General features: G+C 35.5%; 1 protein-coding gene across 2 annotated transcripts in view; it reads right to left on the bottom strand.

Moving 5' to 3' along the window:
- Positions 1-19,239, bottom strand: part of AP1G1 (adaptor related protein complex 1 subunit gamma 1) — a 71,425-nt gene that overhangs the window by 42,368 nt on the left and 9,818 nt on the right. The window contains exons 1-2 of one of the 2 annotated variants that reach the window (XM_070613835.1): positions 18,082-18,167; positions 8,309-8,512 (exon numbers count right to left, since the gene is read on the bottom strand). In XM_070613835.1, the coding sequence (XP_070469936.1) occupies positions 8,309-8,509 (201 nt within the window). In that variant the 5' untranslated portion in view covers positions 8,510-8,512; positions 18,082-18,167. Of the gene's footprint in view, positions 1-8,308; positions 8,513-18,081; positions 18,168-19,239 lie in introns of those variants that run through there. The other variant, XM_070613834.1, reaches the window with a different exon arrangement.

The following is a 19,239-nucleotide window of genomic DNA, read 5'->3' as shown; positions in this document are numbered from 1 at the left end:
AAATGGACAAAGAAAACGGACAGTTCAAAGAAAACAAAAGTAATTCAGACATACGGAGTTCAATCTCCTCATAAAACAAATGCAAATCCAACTAGCTAAATTTACTAAAAAAATCATTGAACTGTACACTTGAAAAGAGTGAATTATATGATATACAAAATATGCCTCAATGAAGTTATTAGAAAAGAAAAAGAAATGCAAATCAAAACTATACTGAGATACTACTTTTTAATCCAATAGCAAAGATAAAAAAATGGTTTAACAGTGTGAGGACATCAGTGATGGAAGTATAAACAAGCTGTAGCAAGAAAGACCTTGCCTTGCTAAATTACAAATACACATACCTCTTGACTCAACAATCTATTTGTAGGAACTTATACCACATTTATATTCACACATGCAAAATAATGGATATTATTCAACTATAGTATTATTTTAAACAGTAAGACTGGAAATAATGTCCATTAATAAGGCATTAGTTTAATAAATTATGATTCACACATATAACGAAATACTGTGCTGGACAGACTACTATGAGCATGTCAAAAAAGCTAAAAAAAAAGGAAGCTCTTTATATATTGATATGGTCTAACCTTCAAGATAGATTAATAAATGGACAGTACAAACAGCATGTTATATATTTTAAAGGGGAGGGAGTGAGAATATATATTTCCATTGCCTAGTGATGTATAAAATACCTCTAGAAAGATAGCCAAGAAACTGATACCCCTAGCTACCTACAAGCAGAGAAGCTAAGTGACTAGAAGAGGACAGAGAACAGTTTTTTCATCATATATCCTTTTGTATCTTTTAGATTTTGCATCAATGAATTGTCATTATCTATTCCAAAGATAAATAATATTGGACTAGGAGAAAAAATCAAAAACTGTAGGATAATGGGAACTTATACCTTAATTTGCGGTTAGACAACTTACTGAAAAGGAAAAAATAATTTAGGAAAACCATTTGTTCCCCCTCCAAAGTTGAACACCATGTATTCCAAAAAATAAAAAAAACTGAGTCTTCGAATTTTATGAAAAAGACTTTGAAAATTTAAGGCCAGGATCTTATGAAAATCTAACTCAGTAGATGGAAACAATCAGCCTTTTTTTAGATAACTTCATAATGAACAATTACTGTGCTATTCTATTATACCTGTGATGCTGTAGGAACTTAAGAAATATGTTCATTCCTTATCTCTAATCCCCACAATGGTTGTGCTTTTTTCCGCTGACAGTTATTTCATATTCTTCACCTACTATCAATTTCTCGCTTGTCAACAACACTCTTAACATACTTGCTTTTCCATAGCAACCTTCTCTGTCTCCCCCAATCTTCCATCTGAAAGGGCTGATTGTGGTAAATCTTTGCCACTCACTGATTTTTTATATTTACTTTCCAACTGTTTTGAGACACGTGGTTTTGATTTTTTTTTTTTTTTTTTAAGGATTGGCACCTGGGCTAACAACTGTTGCCAATCTTTTTTTTTTTTTTCTGCTTTATTTCCCAAACCCCCCTGGTACATAGTTGTACATCTTAGTTGCAGTTGTGGGATGTGGGACGCCACCTCAACGTGGCCTGATGAGCGGTGCCATGTCCGCGCCCAGGATCCGAACCCTGGGCCGCCGCAGCAGAGCGCATGAACTTAACCACTCAGCCACGGAGCCGGCCCCACGTGGTTTTGCTTTAATTTAGTAAACTCCTGCTGAGTACAAACCAGTGTGCTAGACATTCTCACTGATATAATTAGAAGGGCACATAAAACAAAACCAACATTTGGATATATATCACAAAGTATGTTATATATACTGTGACAGTTATGCACAAGCTACTGTGAAAACAAATTAGGAAGGGCACCCAATTCAGATCAGAAACACTAAGAAAACATCAGAGCAAGGTTCCTATCTCTTCACATAATACATAGTGGAATAGAAAGAAACCATGCCTCTCCAACCCTACTTCTAGCTAAGAGACCTAAGCAAGTTATTTCAACACCCTGGGCCTCAGTTTCCTCATGGCTAAAGTAACTGAGCCACATCATGGAAGACCATTAACAGTTGTCCTCTACTCTCTGCTTTCAGGGCAAACAGTAATTCTCTCCAGCTGATCCTTCAAGTGGCCTAAAGAATTCTCAGCAGCAGCATTCCAAGAAGCCACAAGTAACAAGCCTAAGAGACTGAAGTTATCAGCCCCCTTTGGAAAAAATACAGTCAGTGGCTTAAGAAGTGGTTCCCAAATCTGACTGCTCAAAATCATCTGGGAGATTTTTGAAAAATATAGGTCACCCCCAGGATATTCTGATGGAGTATATTTTAGGTAGAGCTTGACAATTAAATTTTATAAACTTTTTCTAGATGACAATTGTTCCAATTTTCTTTGAATTTCAAAGTAATTTTAAAAAGAGAACTTTATTAGGTTTCTGGCTCGTTACACTATTCTGAAGCAAGTACAACTAGTCTTTTTTCAACATTTAATCTGGTTGCCCTTCAGAAAAAAGCTGCACCCATTTTGTTAGCTTGTAGAACAATTTCCCACAAGGTGAAATGCACACATACATTTACTTTTAAATTTAACATTTGAGCTTTATGATGTGAACAATCACCTTGATGAAAAGATGCAATTAAAATTTTGTAAACATGAATGGATCTGCAACTGATTGGTTAGGTCTTTTTAAAAGTTACCTTTATTTCATTTTAATATTCCGAAATAACTTTCTAATTTATACACACACAGTCACACATTTTTGAACAACAAGCTTGTAACTGCTTTATCAGTATGTAGCCTAGCAACATAAAATCTATACAGACCAGAGCCTGTTTTTTCATTCTTCTGGCATAGGGAAAAAAACAACCCACAAAACACTAACATTCCTACTGCATCCCATTTTTTTCTCTTGAGAAAATTTATTATGAAATATTTCATTCAAAAACACACAAAAGGTCACATAACACTTATTGACCCACCAACCAGCTTTATCAAATCTTAACATTTTACCCCATTTATTTTATTTAAAATTTTTTAATATTACAAACTCAACTGAAGCCTTCTCCATACTCTGCCTCAATACCAGGAGTAACCAAAACTTAAAACCACTGTTCATCACTGCCATGCCCTATGTCCTTACTACACACGTAGAAACCATTGCTTTTGAATGTTTTAAACTTTATATACGTATCATACCATATTCCTGCTCTTTCACTCAACATCTTTTGAGTATTACTCATTTCCAGACAAGAAGCCTCTAAATCAGTCACATTCATTGCTCTATAGTACCCCACTTGTGAATATATCACAACTTACCTACTCTTTTTGTGAGCACAATTGTTTCCAACGTTTTCCTCTTAGAAACAATGCTGCATTGAACACTCTTATAAATGTCTCTTTTTGAACGAACAGGGAGCCTTGATCAGATTCAGGTTTTTCAGTTTTCGTTTTGATTTAGCAAATATACTTCAAAGGCGGTGATATCAACTTTCATCAAGAGGCTTATAATTATTTCTGGTGATTGTCTCTCTTTTGTGACATTAGCAGCACTGATGATCATCAGGGGCTGCAAAATGGTAATAGTGTAATTTTTTCATTCCTTCTTAATTTCTTAGCTAGGCTATCCCCCTAAGGAGTAACTTCTGTATGTACACCATTGGGTTATGAATAGTTCCTTCAGAAAGAACTTACCAACAATTCCTTCAGAAGGAACTGCTGGTAAGGAAATGCAGAATAATTGTTTATTTCTTTCCTTTTATTTACTAGTTCTCAAAATAATGAGTCTGTTTCCTGGTATCCTTCAAAGATAACCAATGGAGTTTTTAAAATTTCTAAAAATTATTATGAACTCACCAATAGAAACTCAGTATGTTTCAATTACAATTATTATTCTTATTAATGCTCATATTTTCTCATTTTGAGGCATGACAGCCTCTTTGGTGGCTACTAAATCCTTTTAACATTACCTCTGTAGTCTTTCTTGCTTTCTGGCACAGAAAGACAGTACAAGCTTATTTTGTACATTTCCCGCCCCAGATTTGGGACGAGCCATTTTTCCAATGGTCCCTGGCCCTATCAGAGTAAACTGGTATTTGAAGACCACAATCTGGGCTGAAGGGTGCTCAAGGTAAGGATGCCTACTATCGCTGCTTCTTTTCAATATTGTACCACACATACAATGTAGTAAGGAAATAAGAAAAAAGAAAATATTTAAGAATGGAAAAGGAAGGAAACTGCCGTTATCTGCAGACAATAGTATTGACAACACAGAAACAACGAAGTCTACAGAGACTTTTAGAACCGAGTTCAATAATGTTGCTAGGGAGACAAATATATAAAAATCAATTATATTTCTATATAGCTACAAAATAATTATTAAAATTTTTTAAGAATGCTATTTGCAATAGGAACAAGAGCTCCAAGGAGCCCTATGAATAAATTTCACCAAAGATGTGTAAGACCTTATGGACAACATTGTAAAACTAGAGAACCTAAGGAAGTGGGGTGCTATACTATACTGAGGGAAGGGAAGACTATTGGAGCCAGGTAATTGGGTACAGCAGGCCAGGTTGGAATTGGGAAAAAAACAAGAGAATGCATGCCCAGCCTGGAGGTGGTCACTAGCCTATTACTGCCATGTGAAAATGTGAATCCAGTGTTGTCAAATTCTTTGATTTTCTAAGAGAAATTAGAAATGCAGATTTCTACGAGATGTTCCTTGGTTTTTATATGTTAGCAGCAAATTAAAAACAATTTTAAGGGGCTGGCCCCGTGGCCGAGTGGTTAAGTTCGCACGCTCCGCTGCAGGCGGCCCAGTGTTTCGTTGGTTCGAATCCTGGGCGCAGACATGGCACTGCTCATCAAACCACGCTAAGGCAGCGTCCCACATGCCACAACTAGAAGGACCCACAACAAAGAATATACAACTATGTACTGGGGGGCTTTGGGGAGAAAAAGGAAAAAAAATAAAATCTTTAAAAAAAGAAAAAACAATTTTAAATATTTGCAAGAAAAAAACACATCTGTGAAAGAAGGTGGCCCCCAAGCCACCATTTTCTACTCCTGCAATCTACCCACTTCTTTAGATACTCCACTTTATTTCTGGGCTGTGTTTAAGCCAGACATGTGAAAGGTTACAACCCTATAGGAAATCTATCACTGCTTTTGTTTTAACAACATTGAGGATACTTGTCTCTTACATTACTAACAGACTCCTGCACAAAAGACCCACATAAAAACATCTCTTTCAAAATTCTGTGCTTTTTCAAGAATTTTTGTTTGCTGTCCTTGAGGAAATGGTATAGTCGGTAATATTTGAGGGTTTGTTATGCACCAAACATGAACGTTTAACATTTATTAATTTACTTAATCTTCATAATAACCCTACAAAGTAGCATTAGGATTGTCCTCATTTTACAGACAAGTAAGGTTAAGGATCTTGCTCAAAACCACACAGATAGTAAAGTAACAAAGCCAGAATTCACATGCAGGCAGTCTGGTTCCTGCAGTTGTGCTCTTAAATTCTGGTAATTACACCCACATAACTGAATGTTTTTTTTCTTGTCTTAGCTGTCTCACTAACCACAACAACACTGGCCTTGTGTTCTGAATTCTTCCTTCTCCCAGCTCTTACTTTCTACTATTCTTTTTCTCTTTTAAATAGATGCTGGTAACATAAGCCATTTCAAATCCTTTGTGCAAGGCAAGGCTAAAGTAATTAAATAAAATAGTTAATAAATTTAATGCAAATAGCTATTTATAGATTTAAACTAAACCCAAAGAATGAATAGGTTTTGAAGTGATACAAGGTTGAGTTCTAATCCTCTCCCTAATATTTACTAGCTGTGTGAATTTAAACAAGTCACTTAGACTCTGAATTTCAGTTTCTTCATCTGTAACTTGAGGATATTACCACCTCATGGGTTTTACTGTAAAATTTACATAAGACTTTTTCAATGTGGCTACTAGAAATTTTTAAATCACACATCTGGCTCATATTTTATTTCTATTGGACAGCATCATGCTAGATACTGCAATAAAAAGTAAAAAGAAACAGGTGAAATTAGTTTTAATAATATATTTTATTTAACCCAATATATCTAAAATATAATCATTTCAACATATAATCAACATAAGAATTATTAGCTATTTTACATCTTTCTTTTGCACTAAGGCTTCTAAACACAGTATGTATTTTACACTTACAGCACATAATTTGTACACTACATATCCATCAGAAATATTTGAACTGTATTTAGATTTCATAAAATTTACAATTGATAGATTCATATACCCAAGTTGTCTAAAACACACTCAAGAGTTTCCCAATAACTGCATCAAGTACTCCCCAAAACTTTATTTTCCTTTAATATTCCCCTCAGTTGAACTAGCCACATTTCAAGAGACCAATGGCTACACAGCTAAGGCTATCATAATGAACAGCACAGGTCTAACAAATAAAATGCAATTAAAGAGTGGCCAGTTTTTACACATAATTAAATGAAAAAGGCACTGTGATTCATACAGGCAGATGAGAGAATTAGGTATTAACTTTTTTACGGGTACATTACAAAGGGAACTCCAATACGCAGGGTACCAAATTACTGATATGGACAGGGCCATGACTGATTGAAATAGAGGAAACAGAAAAAGGGACTTAGAATTATGATTTCCCATTCCCACTCATAAAAATATTTTTTGTACCAAGATTTTAGTACAATTTCCTTGAGTATTAACACTTCCACCTAAGAATTAAATATTTTATCAAATAGTTGCCAAACACCCAAAAAAATGCCACCTAGACAGACCTGGAAAGTATATTTTATTTAAAAATGTTATAGAAATGAAATCTTAGAAATATATAGAGAGCTCTTTTACAAAATTAAAAATCACCAAAGTCTTAAATCTATCCTATGATTTTAAATTCAAGAGTTTGTCCTTAAAGAACCTCCTTGGGAGTATGTCAAACTACTGTTTCCATGATGTTAACAGTTACCTCTGAGTGGAGAGTTTAAGAGTCTTCTCCCCACCTGACTACCCCTTATAGCCCAACACATCAGACTTCTGTAAATCTAACCTACTGTGTCTACCTAAAATCAACCAATGAGAATATAAGAACACCTATTTGGTTTTTACTAAGTATGTTATGCACTGCATCAGTAACCACCTGGATCAATTTTGATGTGGTAAAAGCATATAACACGTGTATACATAGGAGACAGCTGTTGTTTTTGCCTACCTAGTATCTGATCTCTTTTCCTCTGATATTATTAACACTTCAATTTTCCTTTGGGGAATTAACGCTCTCCCACTCTCAGTCATGTATTTTAGAGAGGCTGATCTCATTCCCAATCCCAAGATGACCATAAAACTAATAACCCAAGTTAGTCTGGTAAGATTCAATTTCATTAATTTTTTGTTTTAACTCAGGGGTGGGGGAATCTCCTTCCACTGAAGTTACTGAGCTGAACAGAAGACATACTGGTGGCCACCTTTCCTGATAAATTAAATATATCCAACATTAACAATAGTTATCTTTGAATAAAGGAAATATGAGTGGGTATTTTCCTCATACTACCTAGTGTTGTACATTGCTTCTTTTAATTTTGCAGTCTTTTCCATAAAGACTATTCAGCATATAATACAATTCTTAAATTAAATGAAATAAAATTAACAGCATTAATAAGAATTTAAAAACAACCCACTATCCTCTTCTCTGCAACTCAATCCCCCTCATCATGTATAAATGTGGAAAGAAGAAAGTACTTAACACCAAGCATATCATGCTCAAAGCCCAAAGTGGCTATATCAAATAATACACATTTGTGTGTGGGAGAGAATCAGGAGGCAGCGGCACAGTGGTTGTAGCAATCAAGGAATGAGGTAATTAGGACAAAATCCTTAAATGCCATCACTTGGCAACCACCTAACTGCTTTTACTTAAAAACATCTGTTCTGAATGTTCATCCTTATAATATCGTGCACAGAGAAAATAATTAAGGAAACATTTAGCAAACGTTTTCTTACTTATAATCCAGGCCCTGTGACAGAAGAACCACAATCTACTGGCTAATCTTTAAGTTAGGCAGCTGCCACCATCAAAACATACTCTAATCCACATAAAGAGAGATTCCCAATAGAAAGGACAATTGATGGCAATAGCATGCTTTTCCAGGTCTGCAGCCTTCTCTCTCAATTCTACCCTCAGTTCCACAATGATCAGACTACAAGGCTATCAAAAGTATCCTGTTCTCCCTGACAGTCTTTGAGCTACTGTTATTCAAATAAGAGTACCCTTGCTAGATGTGGTCTCAGCCCAGCCTACCTGTCCAAAGTGAGCAGGGTAGCCCAGCATGTGCATATATAGTAATTTTGCCACATTCCGACACCGGTATGTATTGTCTTCTTCTCTAAAAGATGATCGGATTGCAGCACATTCTTTCTGGATCATTTCTCGTTCTTCGGCTTGGGTTCGGGCTGTCCGGATGGTCCGGATCAGCTCCCGCAATCTGATAGGGGCTGGCATCCTCTGGATATGGAAAGACATTAAATAAAGATGTTCACATTTTTTACTACCAAAATCATTTACACAACTTCCCACATAAATTTCCAATTTTTAAGAATTCAAAACTTGCTAAATAAACCCAATGATACAAAGCTTCAGCAAAGCTATTACGTACAAACTCCTCAAAACTCAGTAAATTTCTGGAAAGAATATAAACAAAAATGTTAAACATCAAATTAAGCAAAATAAGACATAGAATACACCAATATGTAAAGTCCATCACTAACATCAAAATACGTTAGGAACTAACTCAACCTCAATCTTTACTCACTCCTTAAAGTAATAAACAAAGGCCTATGCCTAACCTTCTCTAGAGAAGATAAATATTTTCTTTTCAGTTGTTAAACTCAACATAACTCAACAAAGTATCAAACGAATATTGAATATGATCACAATCAAAGCTCAATTCAACAAAATGAGAGACTAGGAGAGAAGCCCAATCGTCAGATTTAAACACTTTTCCAAGAAACAGTAATCATCTCAGTACACCGGGTACTCTTTGAAAAAGGGATGAGGGAAAAAATAAATCAATCTTAGAGGATAAGACTGTTAGTGTCATAGTCTCATGAATATTTTTTAAAAGTGAAAAAAATAATGGACCTATAACAGCCAAAACGATTATGAAAAAAAAGAACAAAGTTGGAGAATTTGCACTACCTAATTTCAGGAAATACTACAAAGCTACAGTAATCAGAACAGTGTGAAACAGAATTTAAGGATAAACTTAGAGAGTAATACAGCAAAATAGAAAAGTTTAGGACTAGATCCACACAAATACACTCAACTGACTGTCAACAAGGGGCCAAGGTTATTCAATAGGAGAAAGGGTCGTTTTTTGACAAATGGTGCTGGCAAAACTGGATATTTATATGGGGGGAAAAATATAACCTAGAACCCTAACCTCAAACAATATACAAGAAAAAAAAATTAACTCAAAATGGGTCATAGACCTAAATATATAAGCTAAAACTAAAAATCATCCATGAGAAAACAGAGGAAGAAATCTTTGGGAACTTAAGCAGAGATTTCATACAAAACAAGCACAAAACATGTAAGAAAAAATTAATAAATTGGACTTTTAAAAATGTTAAACTTTTGCTCTCCAAAAGATGCCATTATGAAAATAAAGCAAGCCATAGAAAGAGAAAAAAGACAATTCCTATCTTGCAATGGAATTGTATTGGGAATATATAAATAACTTTATAACTCAATAATAAGACAATCATTTAAAAATGGGTAAAAGATCTGAATAGACATTACTCAAAAGAAGATATATGAATGGCCACAAGCACATGAAGAGATGCTTAAAGTCACTAGTCAGGAGGGAAACGCAAATTAAAACTATAATGAGATACCACTCCACATCATTAGAATGCCTAAAATTAAAAAGACTGGGATACCAAGTGCTGACAATGATATAGAACAAATGAACTTTCATAGACTGCTCGTGGGAATGCAAAATGGTTCAACTACCTTGGAAAATAGTTAAATATACACTTAGCATATGATTCAACAAATCCACTCAGTCTTTAGCCAAGTATTTACCCAAGAAAAATGAAAATATATGTTCTCACCAAGACTCATACACAAATATTCACAGAAGCTTCATTTATAATTGCCCAAAACTGGAAACAACCCAAATGTTCATAAACAATGAATGATAATGGTATACCCATACAAAGGAACACTTCTCAGAATAAAACAGAAGCAATACACAACATAGAAGAGTCTAAAAAAATATTCTGCTGAGCAAAAGAAGCAGGCATAGGAGAGTACATATTGTATGATTTCACTTATATGCAACTCTAGGGAAGACAAGTCTAATCCATAGTGATGGCAAAGAGATCAACAACTGCCTGAGGTTGAGGGTAGGGACTGGGGGCTGACTAAGATGCAAAGAAACCTTCTGGGGTGACAGAAATGTTTGTGATGAGTATATACACTTCTCAAAATTCATTGAGCTGTACATTTAAAACAGGTGCATTTTATTGTATGTATATTATACCTCAATAATGTTAAGAAAAATGACGATAAAATTAGATAAAGATATCACTACAATCATCTTCAATAACATATTGGCTGCAGAATCCTTAAAACAATGATTCTCAATGATGATCTAATCCAGCATACCAGGAGGATATCCCATTCCCCTCAGCTCACTTTGCCATCAACCCTCAAGGTAGGGATAGCGCATTAGGAATTTAGAAAAGTTCCCTAGGTATTAATATCCTCCTTCATATTGGCCCTCCTAGGAAGACTGTGTCCTCTACACTATATAAAGCTACCTGCATAACTTTGTTTTATTACTTTTTAATAGAAATACTTGAGGGTCTAGTGTTTGAAGTTTACAAAGCACTTTTACATTCATTATCTTCATTATCTCATTTGTTCCTTAGAGGATTCTGAATTAAGGGCAGAGATCATTATCCCCACTTTGCCTATGAAGAAACTTGGTCTCAGAGTAACTATACAACTTGCTTAAGATCACAAAAGTAAAGGTGACAGGTGGCACCTGAACCAGGTCTTAGAACTCCAAGGCTAGAGTTCTTCCCAATACTTAAAAAATGAATATCATATTTTACAAATGAAATTTTATTATAATTAGGATTTGTTTTAAAATACTCCAGGGGAAAAAATATACTGAGAAAGAAGAGAGGAAGGGGAAAAAACATGAAACAAAGTGGGCAAAATGTTGATCACTGCTGACAGTATATGATGAGTACATGAAGGTACATTATATTATTCTCCATTTTCACGTATATCAGAAATTTTTCATAATCAAAAGCTTTTTAAAAGTCAAAAAGCATCAATAAACAAGGTATTTAAATCATTAAACATTTTCATAATAAAAAAACAAATACTTAAATTAGAGATCTATCTAAGGAACTATTTCTTTCACAATAACCATAAGTACCACACACTTTAGGGTAAAATAATATTAGGAGTAAGCAAAACCAATATACTATATAAAATATCAACATAGTGGAATATAACTAAGAAAAGCATAAAGATATTACAGCTCTCAGAGGTTAAGAACTAAACATAAAATCAGTTTTTGACTGTCCAAAGCCCAGCAATTGTACTTTCAAAAAGAATCCTCATCACCATTAACTCTAACTTGGTGTGCGGGGAACAAGAGAAGTCTATGGCAACTAAAATCACTCAAGATCAATTGGTAATACTGTACTAGAAAATAACTTTTCTCTATGAAGACTTCAATGATTCTACAAAGTAAACAAAGACTATTAGAAAAAGCCTAAATCTCATCCCAAAATTTGTAGTTCAACAGGGAAAATCACAAAAGTTTACGCCAGTTGAGAGAAAAACAAGTTACCTGGAGCAATTTCTCAGCTATCAGCCACAAAATCACAGAAATATATGTCACTAGGTTTTATGCAGCAAATTGAGGATCCAGAGTGTTAACTACCCTGTACAAGTTTACAGAATTAGTTACTAGCCTGACTCATGTCTCCTGATTCCCCCATTCAGCACTCTTCCTCCTATACTAGGCTGCCTCTAGCTTAGAGAAAAGCAGCAAGTTTTTTCTTTAAGCTGTGAGAACTTAATTTCTTTATATATCAGAAAAAAAAATCTTAATAGGCATGGATGAACAATAAAAGTTAATTCACACAGTAAAGAATTCAGCATATTTCAGAATACATTCTAAGATCAAAACTAAACAAAAAGTTCTGGTTCCAGGGAAGCTGGAGTAAACAAACTCCAGGAAGACTCCTGTCTCTCTCTCTGGATGTAATTATAGATCCTGGACAAAAATATGTGTCACAGCTACCTGAGGACTCTGAAAAGTAAATGACAGTGAGCAGACTGGAGAAAGAGAGCAAAAGAATTTGAAGTTCCATCAAATAGGCAAGAGGCTGTCATTTTTCCTCCAGTAGTGTCCAGCCTGGACCCAAGGGCAGCCCAAAGCCCAGAAGTGTTCACTGGGAATAGATAAGCAGCCCTAAAGAAAAACCCTCCTGGGGGCTGACCCTGTGGCCGAGTGGTTAAATTCGTGTGCTCCACTGCGGTGGCCCGGGGTTTCGCCGGTTTGGATCCCGGGCACGGACATGGCACCACTCCTTAGGCCATTCAGAGGCGGCGTCCCTCATAGCACAACCAGAGGCACTCACAATGAGAATATACAACTATGTATTGGGGGGCTTTGGGGAGAAGAAGAAGAAGAAGAAAAAAAGAACATTGGCAACAGTTGTTAGCTCAGCTGCCAATCTTTAAAAAAAAAAAAAAACCCCTCCCAGGTCCAAGGAGGAGGAACAGGACAACGGAGGAAATTCTCTCTTTTGGCTTTACGTTTTTTTCCTTCCTCCACCCCTGCCTGTAGGCAATACTGCAATGGTGGTGGCTGTAACAGAAAAGCAATGGCAGTAACAGCCAGGCAGGCACCTACCTAAAAACTGGGGAAGAGGAAATCTTCTCTCTGACTAGAGGAGCTGTGATCCTAAGAGCATGGAGTAAATCACTCTCTATCCTCCCACTGCTTGACACGAGAGTGAATTCACAAAGAAAATACAACAATCCTAATGGCAAATATACCTAACAAAAGAGCTAAAAAATACACGAAGCAAAAACCGAGAGATATGAAAGAAAAAAAATAAACCACCAAATATAAAGACTTCAAAATGCCCCCTACGTAAATGATAGAACTATGGATAGAGTATTAGCAAGGATATAAAAGACCTGAATGCCATCAATTAACCGGATCTAATCAACACTTATCAGTTCATTTTCTTTTTTAAGTTTGGCAACCTGTGCTAACATCTTCACCATTTATAGAACAATGGAACCAACGACAGGAGAATACACATTCTTCTCAATTGCATATAGAATATTCACCAGGATAGACCATGTCCTGGGTCAGTAAAAAAAGTTAATAATTTAAATGAATGGAAATCATATAAAGCATGGTCTCTGACCATAATGGAATTTTAAACCAGAAATCAGTAACAGAAAGCTAAGTAGAAAACTCTCCACGTACTTGCAAATTAAACAATACATTACCAAATAATCCATGGGTAAAAGACGAAATATCAAGGGAAATTAGCAAATGTACTGAACTAAGAAAAAACATAAACACACTTAGCAAAATTTGTGGTAGACACTAAAGCAGTGCTTACTGAGAAATGGATAACATTAAACGCCTGTATCAGAAGAAATATCTCAAACTAACAATCTAAGCTTCTACTTTAAGAAACTAGAAAAAGAGCAAAATAAGTATACAAGTAGAAAAAAGTAAATTAAAAATTAGAAATCAATGAAATTAAAAACAGAAAAACAATAGATCAAGTCAATGAAAGCAAAAGCTGGTTCTCTGAAAAGACCAATAAAATTGATAGATCTTTGGCTAGAAGATAAAAGAGAAACCATACAAATTACCAGTATCAGGAATGAAAGAGGGGATAACACCACAAACATTAAAGGATAATTAGGAAATACTGTGAACAACTCAATACACATCACAACTGGACATTCATATGCAAAAAAATTGAACCCTGACCTAAATCTCACACCTTAAACATTAACTCAAAATGGGTCATAGATCCAAATGTAAAACATACAATTATAAAACTTTTAGAAGATATAGGAGAAAACCTTCATGACCTGAGGTTAAGCAGAATTCTTGGACATTAGACAACCCATAAAAGAAAAAATGATAAAGCTGGACTTCATAAAAATTACAAACTTTTATGCTATGAAGAACACTGTTAAGAAAATGAAAAGACAAGCTACAGACTGGGACATTTGTAAATCACATACCCAACAAAGAACTTGTATCCAGAATATAAAAGGAACTCTCAAAATGCAACAGTTAAAACCAACCAACCAAATTTTTTAAAATGAGTAAAAGACTAAAACACTTCACCAAAGAGGTATAAAGGTTATAAACAAGCATATTTGAAAAGATGCTCAACTACATTAGGCATCAGGGAAATGCAAATTAAAACCAGAAAAAGATACCTCTATATACCTACAAGAATGGCTAAAATATCAAGTGCTGGTGAGGATGCAGAGCAAATGGAACTCGCATACACTGCTGGTGGGGATGCAAAATGGTATTGCCACTCTGGAAAACAGTTTGGCCGTTTCTTATGAACTTAAAACATATGTTTTCCATATGAATCAGCAATCCCACATCTAGGAATTTATCCTAGAGAAATAAAACTCTTGTTCACACAAAAACCAATACATGAACAGTTAGAGCAGCTCTGCTCATAACTGCCAGAAACTGGAAACAAAATGTGGAAAAATCCATAAAATAGAAGACTACATAGCAGTAAAAAAGGAACAAAGCCTATTGCTACACAGCCATAACACAAGCTCTAAGGCATTATGCTAGTGAAAGAAAACTCTCTCAAAAGGTTACATATTGAATGATTCCATGCATACGATATTCTCAAAAAGACAAAACTATAGTGATGGAGAATAGATCAGTAGCCGTCAGTGGTTAAGGCTGGTACAAAAAAGGGACAGTATGAAGTTGTTTTTCTGAGATGATAGAACTGTATCCTAATTGTAGTGATGATTACAGAAATCTATATACATAAGTTAAAATTCACAGAACTATACAACCCCAAAAAAGTCAATTTTACTGTATGTTAACTTAAAAGTTAAAGTTTTTTAAAAGTAAACAAAAAAGCCCTTCAATTAAACAATTAAGATCTATTTGATCAGTCACAGTGATATATACCCGGGATATAAAGTAGACTAGAAAGTTACTAATTGTTCCAAACTACTTAAAGGCATATTTAACCATTAGTGAAACAAAACATCTTGTAAAATCTTGAAAAATACGTTGTGTGTGACGAGTGTATTGAGATATGGTCATACTGTTCAGCCTATAAAAGATAACACCAGGGGCCGACCCCCTGGCCGAGTGGTTAAGTTTGCACGCTCAGCTTTGGAGGCCCAGGGTTTTGCCGGTTGGAATCCTGGGCACAGACATGGCAGCACTCATCAAGCCATGCTGAGGCGGCACCCCACACAGCACAACCAGAAAGACCTACAATTATGTATTGGGGGTCTCTGGAGAGAAGAGGAAGAAAGAAAAAAAAAAAGAAGATTGGCAACAGATGTTAGCTTAGGTGCCAATGTTTAAATAAATAAACAAATAGGGGGCCGGCCCAGTGGCGCAGCTGTTAAGTTTGCACGTTCTGCTTCTTGGCGGCCCAGGGTTCACCAGTTCAGATCCCAGGTGCAGACATGGCACCACTTGGCAAAAGCCATGCTGTGGTAGGCGTCCCATGTATGAAGTAGAGGAAGATGGGCATGGATGTTAGCTCAGGGCTAGTCTTCCTCAGCAAAAAGAGGAGGATTGGCAGTAGTTAGCTCAAGGCTAAATCTTCCTGATAAATAAATAAATAAATGAAACACCAAACCCTTATTTAACGGATGGATGAAGGCAGTTCTCACCTGCAAAATGAAGTCATTTTTGGTGCCAATAAACTAGGGATGGGACCTATGTGGGACAGGGAACTAAAAACGGCCCTACTAATCTGAACCATAAAGGTGGTGTCAAGTTATCTAGAAAGGAGTTCCTGAGTGGCAGGTTGAAAGATGGTGCCTTCCAAACATGAGCAGGTCAGAAAAGGCGCCTGTAAAACTACATCCCTTTTAGACTTTTACACAGGTGAAACAAGACTGAAGGAGAAGATAAGACTTTAAAGAGGTGAAGAGGGGCAATGACAAATCTTCGGGAATTTGTATTTCTCTTTATTTCTCCCACAGATACGTAAGAGAGTCTACTCTAAAAATTCCAGCCATTTCCAATCCTGCAAAAGAAAACAACAAGAAATTTGTGTCTATATTTTGGACAAAGCACTGAAAGGAGGGAGGCACACCACAGCAACTATGCACCGGAAGCAGCAGCAATTAAAGTAAAAGAATCACAAGCAGAAGGAAAAACCATTGGGGTATGGAACTGAGCCTAATAAGCCAGCCTATCCCTCCGCCTCCTCCTCAAGTTTTCTTACATTAATAAACCTTGGAGATTATGATTTTATATTTTGAAGAAAGATTTTGAATGGCAAGTCAAAGTTCTTAAATCAAGTAACTACTCTTAAAAACATATTAAATATTCCTCAAAGTTCCTGTAAATCATAGAAATACAGAATTCCACTAAAGAACATACTTAAAAGAAATATTAGAGCCAAAACAATAAAAGAAAGATCCTAATAATCATCTACCACTGTCAGCCAAGCAACCTAAGGCAAGTCATCTGACCTCTCTAAGCCTTTGTTCCATCAACTGAAAAATAAGGGCACAGAAATTAACTCTAAAAATCTATGAGAACAAGTATTTAAAGATCACATTACATATCATTCTATTTTCAGTTTGTTAATTTTAAAAGTACCATTCTTTATAAATCAAACGTAGTCCTTTCATAGATCAATGCTGTCAAGCAGACCTGTACAAGGAAAAAATAAACCAAACTTCAATAAGGAGCAAACATATCATACACTATACTTAACTGAAATACAGCCATTAAGTTTCAGAATCTTGAATTCAGAAAGCAGCAGGATCAAGGTCTTTACTCAAGAAAATGAAAAAAAAAGTTTAAACAATTCAGGTCCCAGCAGACTACAGTTATAAAACAGAAAATATCCTACATGACATCAACATAAGCATCATTTAAATTCATTTCAAAGTGGGAAGAGAGAATGTAAAAAATACAGAATCAGAAGTTAGTTTCATGCACCTCTTCCTTCTCCTCGTTCAATTCATAAGTCACAGTAACCCATAGATGACCTAAGTAATAGGGAAACATATTATACCAAAAAGTGCCAATCGCTAATCCAACAAATATTTGCTGAGCCTTCTCTATGCCAGGCATTGTAATAGGTGCTGGGCACTGGCAAGGACATAGTCTCTATCCTTAAGAACTCAAAAGCCTAGTGAGGTTATAAACAATTATGAACCTCAATTAAAAAAAAAAACCTAGCGAGGAAAATAGATTTTTACAACTTCAGCCATACAATAAGAAGAAGAAACTGCTGATCAATGACAGATCAGAAAATTATATTTATGGTAAGACAAATTTTGCCGTGGCCAAACACATTCAATGTATTTAGAAATTTGTTCTTTTATGAAATTACATGCTTTCTGGATCAGCCCAACAATTCCAAAATCTCATGTAGAAAGAGATCTGTAGCATAGTACCAGTCCACAATTTCTCATCCAAAACCTTTAGGGCAGAACTCAGAATTTTCTGAATTTTAGAAAGGTAATACTGTGTAGATACTATACGTCATAATTCGCCCACCATGTCTGGGATGGCAGTTCCATTATCAAACAATACTTCTGCAGCAACACATATGAATATGCACACCAAACGAGAGAAATAAATACCTCAAACAGCCTCATGTCTGGTCGGGTCAGATTTTAACACCAAAAGAATCATGAAGAACTCCTGGTTTTCAGTGTTTTGGAGATTTCAGAACTGAGATAAGGGACTGGGGACCCTTATCCTTATCCAATGACCCTTATCATTGTGTAAAATGATGACCCTGAGGTAAAATTACCTTGGTTGAATTCCAATTCCACTACTTATTATTAGCTGTGTGTCCTTGAGTAATGGCTTAACCTCTCACAGCTTCAGTTTCCTCATCTGTAAAATGGGGAGAGTACCTACCTTAAAAGACTGTTCCAAGAATTAAATGAGAACACATGTTAAATACTTAGCACAGTGCCAGGCACACAGTAAGCACTAAACAAATGTTGGCCATAATGTTGGCTATACAAACTAGCCTTGAATAAATTAATTTTGAGCAAAAACAAGTCGCAGATATGCAGTATTAATATTTATAAAAGCTTAAAACACATAAAAGAACCTATTCTTTAGAGATACAAAAATGCAGTAAGAGAATAAGCACATGCATATTAAGGATAAAGATCAAAGCCAACAGTGGCAGACCTGGAAGGGAGGAGAATATGCTCAGGGACAGAGTGATACCCAGGAGGCTCCGGCTCTATTGGTGACGTTTTATTTCTTAGATAAGGGAGTGGGTAAGTGAATGTTTATTATTATTCTCCATAGGTTTCATGTCTTAAATATTTCATATTACAAATTAAATTCAAATACATCTAATAGCTATGGAGTGAATGTTGCAGACCACATAATCTGGAAAACATAACCTACTTGGCTTCTATTACAATGTTGATAGATTTCCTTGTTTTTTGAAAGTTTATACTTGCTTTCCAAAATACTCAAAACCACAAGATTCCTTAAAACGCAACAGGTTAAATACCTATCATAAATAACAACAAATTCTATCTTTTTTAAAAAATAAGATATGAATATAATGTATAGTAATGACTCAGCTATACAGAACATAGCTGAGAATCCAAAACACATTTTTATAATCTCATGCAGCCAATATAGAGAATATCAAATCAACACACTAAAACATCTACTCTACTTGCATGTTCTCATTCAGCCTGTTCCAGAATAGAACAAATTAGAAAACTAGAAGGGAAACAGAAGAGGGTAGGAGCAAGGAAATAGAAGTTGGTTTTAGGAAAGGACACTGATGGTAGTTAAAATGTCACCTAAGAGCAAGGGAAGAAATGAAAGCAACATCAACACAAACAAAACCTACATATAGCAGAAACAAGCATTCAAAAACCCAGTAGCAAGATTAATAAATTCCAGAGATCTGTTATACAACATTGTGCGAATA

The sequence above is a fragment of the Equus przewalskii genome, chromosome 3 (assembly GCF_037783145.1).
Source record: "Equus przewalskii isolate Varuska chromosome 3, EquPr2, whole genome shotgun sequence".
Classification (NCBI taxonomy): Eukaryota; Metazoa; Chordata; class Mammalia; order Perissodactyla; family Equidae; genus Equus; species Equus przewalskii.
The sequence above is the reverse complement of the archived record's forward strand: the minus strand, read 5'-3'. Positions and strand labels throughout refer to the sequence as shown.